The sequence below is a fragment of the Nicotiana tomentosiformis genome, chromosome 11, assembly GCF_000390325.3.
Source record: "Nicotiana tomentosiformis chromosome 11, ASM39032v3, whole genome shotgun sequence".
Lineage (NCBI taxonomy): Eukaryota > Viridiplantae > Streptophyta > Magnoliopsida > Solanales > Solanaceae > Nicotiana > Nicotiana tomentosiformis.
The window spans coordinates 32490858-32501576 of record NC_090822.1 but is presented as its reverse complement, the minus strand read 5'-3'; the positions used below and the strand labels follow the sequence as shown (position 1 = coordinate 32501576).

The following is a 10719-nucleotide window of genomic DNA, read 5'->3' as shown; positions in this document are numbered from 1 at the left end:
GAACCCTATGGACGGTCTATAAAGCGCATAGGTGTACAGTATAGGCAAACCCTATGGAAGGTCTATGAAGCGCATAGGTGTACAGTATAGGCAAACCCAATGGACGGTTTATGAAGCGCATAGGTGTACAATATAGGTAAACTCTATAGATGGTCTATGAAGCGCATAGGTGTATGATATAGGTGAATCCTAAGGACGGTCTATGAAGCGCATAGGTGCACAGTATAGGTGAACCCTATCGACCGGTGAACCCTATAGACGGCCTATGAAGCGCATAGGTGTATAATATAGGTGAACCATATGGACAGTCTATGAAACGCATAGGTGTACAGTATCGCTGAATTCTATGGACGGTCTATGAAACGCATATGTGTAGAATATAGGTGAACCATATGGTCAGTCTATGAAACGCATAGGTGTACAGTATAGTTGAACCATATGGACGGTCTATGAAACGCATAGGTGTACAGTATAGTTGAACCCTATGGACGGTCTATGAAACGCATAGGTGTACAGTATAGTTGAACCTTATGGACGGTCTATGAAACGCATATGTGTACAGTATAGGTGAGCCGTATGGACGGTCTGTGAAACGCATAGATGTACAATATAGGTGAACCTTATGGACGGTCTGTGAAACGCATAGGTATATAGTATAGGTGAACCCTATGGACGGTCTGTGAAACGCATAGGTGCATAGTAAAAGAGGGCTATGGATGGTCTGGTGAGACGCATAGCCAGCACGAACAATAAGTGCTACTTTCATTGCCCTTGTTTGTACATATTACATTTACATTATATTTTGTATCCCACGCACAGTTCATATGGCTCACTTGATTCCAAAATAAGTTCAGAATTATGTAAGTATAAGACTTAGACAAGTGATTCTATGGGTCATTTCGTAGTTTCTTGATTACTTCATTTGCCTCTTATTTGAGTTACCGTATTTTCATACGTTGTTATGTCTGCCTTACATATGAGTACTATTCCACATATACTCATGTCCCTTTTACCGGCGGCGCTGCATCATCTATACTTCTACTGGATGATGCGGATCTTTGATAGGGATCTTCCTCACTACTCACCTTATGGTGAGCCCACTACAGTTTTAGTGGGTATTTGAGTCGAGTTCGTTTTATGTACTTAGGTATCTATTGTCATAGAAGCTCCATTTACACTGTGGGTCATGTACTTAAGTTTAGAGTTTTGTTATGTATTTATGCTCATAGTATTTGCAGATATTTATAAAGCTATGTATCCATCATGAGAAAAATTTTAGGTCATTGAGCCAAATGTATAATGTATTGAATTTAAAAGTCAAGATCTAATTATGTTATGGTAAATAATGCATGAGTAATGAGGAGAGGTTGATGTAACGTAGGCCGGCTCGACTAGGTTAATTTAGTTGGCTCCCCAAGGTTGGAGCGTGAAAAGCTTGGTATCAGTAGGGAAGTTCTGGAGTGGCTTACGAGGTTGTTTAATGTCATTTATAGGCCGACAATAATGCCTGATGAGTGGAGATGATCCCAGTATACAAGAACAAGGGTATCAAACTACTATGCCACACTACGAAGGTCTGGGAGAGGGTGGTGGAGATGAGGATAAGGAAGGGGTGTCTATCTCTGAGAACAAGTTCGAGTTCATGTCGGAGGGTTCGACGACAAAAACTATTCATCTTGTTAGGAGATTTGTGGAACAATACAGGGATAGGAAGCATGACTTGCATATGGTGTTCACCAATTTGGAGAAAACATATGACAAAGTCCCTAGGGATGATCTATGGAGATGCTTGGAGGCTAGATGTGTACCTGCCGCATGCACTAGAGCGATTAAGGATATGTATGATGGAGCTAAGACCCGAGTGAGAAAGGTGAGAGGAGAATCGAGGCACTTCATAGTAGAGGTGAGGTTGCATCAGGGATCAGCGCTTAGCCCGTTTCTAATTGCCTTGGTGATGGATAAGTTGACACGACACATTCAAGGAGAGTTACCTTGGTGGATGTTATTATCACATGATATAGTACTGATTTAAGAGATACGTGGCGGTGTTAACGCTAGAGTCTAAAGGTTTCAAGTTGAGCAGAACCAAAACAGAATAATGGGAGTGCAAGTTTAGTGACATGTCTCAGGAGGCTGATATTGAAGTTTAGTGAGGTCCGTAATCCAAGGAAATAGGGAGATTGACGAGAATGTCACACATTGTATGGGAACGGGGTGAATGAAGTCGAGGTTCGCATCCGGCATTTTGTGCGACAAGAATGTGCCACAAATACTTAAAGGTAAGTTTTACAGAATAGTTATTAGACCGATCATGTTGTATGGGGAGGAGTATTGGCCAGTTAAGACCTCTCATGTTCAGAAGTTAAGATTTGCGGTGATGAGGATGATGAGATGGATATGTGATTATATTATGAGAGATAAGATTAGGAACGAAGATATTCAAGATAAGGTAGGAGTGGCCTGTATGGTGCATAAGATACGGGAAGCTAGGAAGAAATGGTTCATTGACATGAAGAAAATAAGCGTAGATGCCCCTGTGAGAAGGTGTGAGAGGTTGGTAATGGCGGGTTCAAGGAAAGGGTGTGGTAGGCCGAAGAAATACTGGGAGAGATGATCAGACAGGACATGACACATCTTCAGCTTACCGACATGACCCTTGATAGGAAGATGTGAAGATCGAAGATTAGGGTTATAGGTTAGTTAGTAGTCGAATTTATTTCCTTTTCACATATGTACTTCCTTCCCTAGTTGTAGTACTAGTGTTATCCTTGTGTTCCTTATTTTTAGATCGATACTTTTTTACTTGAGGTTCTCTTTGCTTCGTTTTATTTTTCTGGTTGTTACTATTTCGTTTGTTGTAGTTCTCTATCATAACTGTTGTGATTTTGTCTGATTGAGCCGATGATCTTTCGGAAACAGCCTCTCTACCTTCATAAAGTATGGATAAGGACTACGTACATAATACCCTCCCCAGACCCCATTTGTGGGAATATACTAAGTATGTTGTTTTTTTAGATGGTAACAGAAGTCTCTTAGCTAGTGTCTGGACATATATTTGGTTGAAACTTGAAAAGACAAGCTTTTGAAGATGAGATAGAAAAATAGTTTTTGAAAGTTGAAATTGTGTTTGGACATACATTTTGCTTAAGGAGAATTTGAAGTTTTGCCAGTAGAAAACTTCGAAAACTGGTCTAAACCACTATTTGAAACTTGAAAAATTCATCTTCAAAAAATGGTCACTATTTTATAAGCAAACAATGTTTTCAATTTTTGTTTTTGAAAAAAAGTGCATAAAACTTATGGCCAAATGAGAGCTAATGTTCTTAAGTTTGATTTGCACCTTGGTTCTTTATTGTGATGTTTCTGCATGTATTTTGAGCCTTTGAACAAGTTCATATAGGGTATTTGAACTTATTGAGATAGATTGGAGGGGACCCAAGGGGCCAGTGCGAGTTTCGGCGTGTTTGGAGCAAGTTTTGAGAGATTTGAAATGTTGAAATAAATTTTATGGACTTGACCTTACTTCAACAAGAGAATTGATCACAATCTATAAGGAATTTGGGGATGATCCAAAAATAAAGATTGTAGCCGTTTGAATCTAGTTTCCAGAAATTCAAACCGTTTGTCATTCTGAAATTTGTAAAAAAAGTTATGACTGTTTTAGTGAGCAAGGTCAATGTTGTCATCTCTGAAAATAGGCACCAAATATTTTTGCAATTGTATATATCACTTTATTTCATACTTGGACTTCATTTTATCATTTAGGGAGTTACGGAGCTCGGATTGAGGTGATTTTTTAAGCGATTTTCTCCTAAGATGGTGCGGTAAGTGATTCTCAATCAAATTTATAATTACAGCATGAATCTATCATCGATTTTGCCTTAGAATCAAGGATTCAAAAGAGGAAAAGAGGATTTCTAACTTGAAAGTTAAGAAAGTGTATTTTGGGGTTTCGAACAACTTGGACTCAGATTTGAAAACTAATCATATGTTTGGACTTGTAAGGTTACGGGTCAACGGGATACGACTTATGTTTTATGATTTGACCGTGTGAGTCTGAGTTGACTTTTGAGATTTAGTTAAAGATCATTTATCATTTAGAATTGATTTATATATCTTTTTTTGACTTCCTCGAACACTCTTTGGGCTAGATCGGGCTTGTTTGATGGATTTAGAGCTAGAAGAGGCGGATTTTAAAGAATAGAGCAAGATCGGATAAGGTAAGTATCTTTTAACCTAGACTTGAGGAAATTTTTCCTAAAATGAACTTATATGATACATGCTACATATTTAGGGGTGACATATATACGAGGTGACGAGCGTATATGTGGATGCCGAGTTGTACCATGGTTTGGGTAGATTTTAGACTATTTTGTGGCTTGTTTGGTGTATGTCTCACTTCATATGCTTTACTTGATTTACTTGTGTCATGATTCTTTGCCATCTTTATATGTTAGTATCATGTTATAGGCATCTCTCTTATGCTAGTGTAACATGCTAGGATATTTTACATCATGACTTGTTGAATGACTATTTGCGCATCTTATTCATGCTAGAATAATGTTATCAGCATCGTTCACGTGCTAGTTTAATATTACAAATTTAATGTACTTATATTATATCCATACATTGTCTCCTTAGATGCACCGTTCACATCATTCATCTGAGACTGTTTGGGCGCGTGGTTTTACGTTCCTATATAGAGGTTCTATTTGGGCGTTTGGATACACGTTCATGTGTTGAGACATTTGTTGGGCGTATGGATTCAAATTCCTTATTGAGATACTTGTTCGGGCGTACGGATTCCCAATATAGATGAGATCAGTTCTTTGTGTCTTCATCTATGCCAATAAAGCCGCCACAACTGTCTATAATGGAACGAAAGGCATCAAGGGTCCAAGAATGGAGAGGGATACCAAAGGCCTTTACCCAACGACGCTCACTATTCTGACTTATCATCTCTTATCTCAACATCGGCGACCACCATTTTAGTGATAGCTTCATACCATTCCAGAACCAATCCCCTGCTTTGATTCTAATTGCTTCTTATTTCAATGGGAAATCAAACAAAAATTGGTTGTGGTTAATCGTTGTTACCCGGAGACCTGCAATAACTTTCCATCTATTTATAAACCAATTTTATATTACCTCCGGCTTTTGGCTGAGATTGAAAGGATCATTGAAACACCCGATGAGGCTTTTGGCTAGGAATTTGGAATTTTCATACTCTGCTGTAGGAGGGCTTTCAGAGTTTTTACCTACAAATCTACTTGCTGTAGCTTCTGGAATTTCAGGCCATTTGATAATTCTGGCAGCTTCAATATAAGGTTTTGCATGTGATTGGGCTAGCTAGAATCGTGGGTTGTGACCTTTCCCCAAGAAGCGAATAATCTTCACTGCAATATTTCCCTAACCAAGATTCCACTCTTACAAAACGGCCATATATATTGAAATTCTAAAAGACTCTACAAGTGTAGATCTGGATTTTCCTTCCCCTATCTTTGGCAACTATTCCCTGTAATTAGTGAGGCTTCTTTAAGAGCTTCACACACCCATCTTACATTCCTCTCGTCAACTTTAAGGCTGCAAGTGAATCTTCTCCCACGCTCAATTAATAAGAACCATCTGTCATAATCTTCACTAATGTAGACTAACTCAAAAGATTTATCACCTGAAATGAAGAAAATATTATCTCTCATGGCTGGAAATATTAAAAGTTAGAACGGATTTTTATAGCTTTATTTGACTTATACTCTTTGGACTAGATCGGGCTCGTTTATGGATTTGGAGCTAGAAGAGACAAATTTTGAAGAATAGAGCTAGCATGTAGGGTAAGTATCTTTCTTAACCTCGACTTAAGGGAAGTTTTCCCAAAATAAACTTATGTGCAACATGCTATGTGTTGGGGGGTGACGTATTTGGGAGGTGACGAGCGTATACACGGATGTCGAGGTCATACCATGTTTTGGGTAGATTTTAGACTACTTTGTGCCTTGTTTAGTTTATGTCTCACTTTATTTTCTTTACTTGACTTGTGTCATGACTCTATGCGCAACTTCATACGCTAGTATCATGTTATAGGCATCTCTCTTATGCTAGTGTAACATGATATGATATTATATGTCATGACTTGTTGTATGACTACTTGAGCATCTTATTCATGCTAGAATAATGTTATAGGCATCGTTTACATGATAGTTTAACATTAAGTATTCAATGTATTATTACATGGTAGAATTGCGTATTCATAGATGGTCTCCCAGTGTTTTGGATAGAGAGAGAGAAGCAACAAAAAGCATCGAGGACCCGCTTCACTGAGGCGAGAAGCGAAGCGCTCACTTTTTTGAAGTGAAACACCAATTAATACAAAAAATTAAAATATTAAAATTGCATATATAAATAACTAAAAACTCAATTAACCATCAGATGATGCCATTGAATATACTGTGTATAAAGAGAAATTAATTGTAATTAAAGAGAAAAAATAAGAATTAAATGTAATTGTAATTGAAATTATAGAATATGGAGTGGTTGATAAGATACATGGTGTGAAGAAGAAAGAAGAGGAGAAAGACGATAAAAAGAAGTTGTACTAGAAAAAGTCACCAGAACACAGAGAAATCAGTATTTGAGTATTAGTACTTACGCCATAAAAAGAAAAAGAAAAGAAATAATAAAGAAAAGAAGAAATAAAAGAAGCAAGAAGAGAGGACTTAATGCCTGGAAAATTCACCGGAAAACAGAGAAATCGGTACTTGAAAATTTGTACTTACACCGGAAAAAGAAAAAGAAAAGAAAGAAGATGAAAGAAGAAGAAATACGTACCTGAAATCGAAGATGAGCAGCGGCGACAACTGAATTCTGAAGAGTGTCTAAACTATTAAGTGAAGAAAACCCTAACGTTTTTTATGTCCCTTAGTTTTTTTTAAAAAGAAAAAAGAAAAATCGGCGCTTACTCGCCTCGTTGGTGCTTTTTGAAAAAACGCGACGTAGCAACCTTAAAAAGTGCATGAGCCTCACTTCGCTTCTTGCTAGCGAGAAGCGAGCTCTATTTACAACACTGTTGTCTCCTTATATGCACCGCGTTAGCATATAGATCTAGTTCTCATCATTCATCTGAGCCTGTTTGGGCGTGTGGATTCACGTTCCTGTGTTGAGGTTCTGTTTGGGCATGGGGATTCACGTTCATGTGTTGAGATATTTGTTGGGCATGTGAATTCACATTCATGTGTTTAGACATTTGTTGAGCGTACGAATTTACGTACCGAATGCGTGTGGATATGGATCTGTCCCTCTTGAGTCACTGAACACCGAAATCTCCCCGGAAAGAGGGATAAAAAGAAGGCCATGAGTACAAAACATGAACATGGAAAAGGTTGTTGGGGCTGAGGGGGTCAAAAACATATATGAGAATGAGGGTTGGGTTTTAACTGGCCAGAACCTAGATCAGAAGAAGCACCAACTGAGACAGAAGCAGATGCCTCGGAGGGCAACACCCCATGCCGGCCATAGCCAGAGATGAATCTTGGGGATACCCTTTACCTAGAAAACCATGAAAAGTAGTAGTTGCTGCAGCTTCAAGTTTCACTTCATTATCAGTTGTAGTACTACCACTACTAGCATTTTTGTTACTCACGACATTCTTGTTTAATTCAACCATGAGCAAAATACCTTAAAATCCCCCTAAACTTGACACTGATTATTAGTTGCAGCCTTAAACTATTCGTGGTCTTAATTACCCCCCTCAACTTGGCCTTTTGAGAGCCATTACCCCCTGGATGCTGATGTGGCAAAGAGTGTGGGTACACTCGCTTGCCACGTGAATTTTTCCTGTATATGTGGCATTTTTTTGAAAAATAAAATATATTTTTACCTTTTTAAGTATGTTAATTCTTTAGATAATTTTTTTTGAATACAATTTTAGATAAAACTTGGATAGAACTACATTATTTAGGCTAAATGTTTTTATTTGGCTAAAAATAATAAAGTTTTAGTTAATCTTTTTTTGAATTTGACCTGAAAATAAAATTTTATACAATTGAAATAAATATTCAAGGCATCTAAAAAGTTATAACAAAATACATAGTTTGAAATTAATTATTTTGGCTATAATTTTTTATATAGCTCTAAATTATGGCGCTCTAAAAATATATTTTTTTACAGATTTTACTTGAAAAAGTAAAAATACACAGTTGAAATAAATAGTCACTGCATCAAAAGAAGAAATAAAAAGAGTACACTATTTTTATAGTTGAAGAAATTGTACACAATTGAAGAAATTGTACACTCTTTTTATTACTTCTTTTGATGCAATGACTATTTATTTCAACTGTGTATTTTTACCTTTTCAGGTAAAATCTGTAAAAAAATATATTTTTTGAGCACCATAATTTAAAGCTATATAAAATATTATAGCCAAAATAATTAATTTCAAACTATGTATTTTTTATAACTTTTTAGATGCCTTGACTATTTATTTCAATTGTATAAATCTTTATTTTCAGGTCAAATTTTAAAAAAGATTAACTAAAACTTTATTATTTTTAGCCAAATAAAAAAATTTAGCCTAAATAATGTAGTTCTATCCAAGTTTTATTATAAATTGTATTCGAAAAAAATTATCTAAAGAAGTAACATACTGAAAAAGGTAAAAATATATTTTATTTTTCAAAAATATACCACATATACCACAAAAATACATGTGGCAGGCGAGTGCACCCACACTCTTTGCCACATCAGCGTACAGGGGTTAATGACTCTTAAAAGGCCAAGTTGAGGGGTAATTAAAAGCAAGAATAGTTTAAGGTTGAAACTAATAATCCGTGTCGAATTTAGGGGGGTATTTTAAGGTATTTTGCCATAATAAAGAGTTTGTCTAGACACTCTCTAAGGTCTGTTAGGTACTGCAGTAGCAAAAGCATGAGTTCGAATATCAGATGAACCAAAACCAATAAAACAGATAACAGTTGAGTATCACATGATTCAAATCCACAAAAATCAGATCAGAAAGAAAGAATCTTTGTATCACATGATTCAAACCTCAAAAAACAAATCGAAAAAAAAGTCGCATGATTCAAAACCACCATAAAACATATGACAATAAAAAAAAAGAGATTCACAATCCCCAAAACATATCACAAAGAAAGAGTCTTTTCTTTGAGTATGACATGATTCTAAACCTCAAAAATAGCTCACAAAAGAAGAGTCATGATTCAAAATAATATATCAGATAAAAAAACAAAATCGAAAGAAAAAGAAAACCTCAAAGGATGAGGAAGGTGAGGAGAGGGGGAGGCGGTGCCGGCCTGAAGCGTATCGAAAAAGTGTTCCACGCGTATAACATGTAATATTTTTTTCTTTTTCACTAGGTTTATTGTACTTTCGGACGTACGTTAATGCTTTGAAGTGAAAATAAAACTAGTACTCTAGTAGTTGTATCCGCGAATATTTATGAAAAATATTATATTATGATAGAATATTGATATCATAATTTTTATAGAAGAAAATCAATATATACTAACAAGCAGAATTTTCATGATTCTATCATTTTTGTAATATATAATGCAAAGTTTATAAAATAAAAGATTCTGTAATAAACATATAGATTAAATATTAAACAATCCATATATAAATTAGTATATGTGAACATTGAGTAATAAAAGAGATAATAAAACAAAAGAAATAGTAAAAAAGAAAAAGATGTGTAACCAACCCGCTAGGTTCATTGTACTTTCGGACCAACAATCTTTGTGATCCGCGAATATTAAAAAACTAGTTAAATTGCAAGCGCAATAAAAGAAATAACACTTTCTTAACACCAACAATTTTAAAACAATCTGTGTATCTTGATACTCCGAAGTCCATATTGATTGAATACAATAACATAATGTGAACTTCTGCAGGCTTCTCCTTCTGGTAGCAATTGCTGCATTATTGAATGGAGTAAGGGGTCTAGGAGCTGAAGGCCCTGGTCGTGGAGCAGGGGGTCAAGAATGGGGTCAAGGAGCTGATGGCCCTGGCCGTGGAGCAGGGGGTCGAGGGGGTCAAGGAGCTGAAGGGTCCTTATTGAGATACTTGTTCGGGCGTACAGATTCCCAATATAGATGAGATCAGTTCTTTGGGTCTTCATCTATGCCAATAAAGCCGCCACAACTGTCTCCGATTGAACGAAAGGCATCAAGGATCCAAGAATGGAGAGGGATACCAAAGGCCTTTACCCAACGATGCTCACTATTCTGACTTATCATCTCTTATCCCGACACCGGCAACCACCATTTCAGTGATAGCTTCCTACCATTCCAGAACCAATCCCTTGCTTTGATTCTAATTGCTTCTTGTTTCGATGGGAAATCAAATAAAAATTGGTTGTGGTTAATCGTTGTTACCCGGAGACCTGCAATAACTTGCCATCTATTTATAAACCACTTTTGTATTACCTCCGGCTTTGGGCTGAGATTGAAAGGATCATTGAAACACCAGATAAGGCATTTGGCTAGGAATTTGGAATTATCATACTCTGTTGTAGTAGGGCTTTCAGAGTTTTTACCTACAAATCTACTTGCTGTAGCGTCTGGAATTTCAGGCCATTTGATATTTCTGGCAGCTTCAATATATGGCTTTGTATGTGATTGGGCTAGCTAGAATCGTTGGTTGTGACCTTTCCCCAAGAAGCGAATAATCTTCACTGCAATATCTCCCTAACCAAGATTCCACTCTTAC

General features: G+C 36.6%; 1 protein-coding gene across 1 annotated transcript in view; it reads left to right on the top strand.

Moving 5' to 3' along the window:
* LOC138901225 (uncharacterized) overlaps positions 1 to 10107 on the top strand; it is a 39070-nt gene extending 28963 nt beyond the window's left edge. The window contains exon 2 of the mRNA XM_070188971.1: positions 9903 to 10107. Coding sequence (XP_070045072.1) covers positions 9903 to 10107 — 205 coding nt within the window. The remainder of the gene's footprint in view (positions 1 to 9902) is intronic.
* Positions 10108 to 10719: the final 612 nt, after the last annotated feature.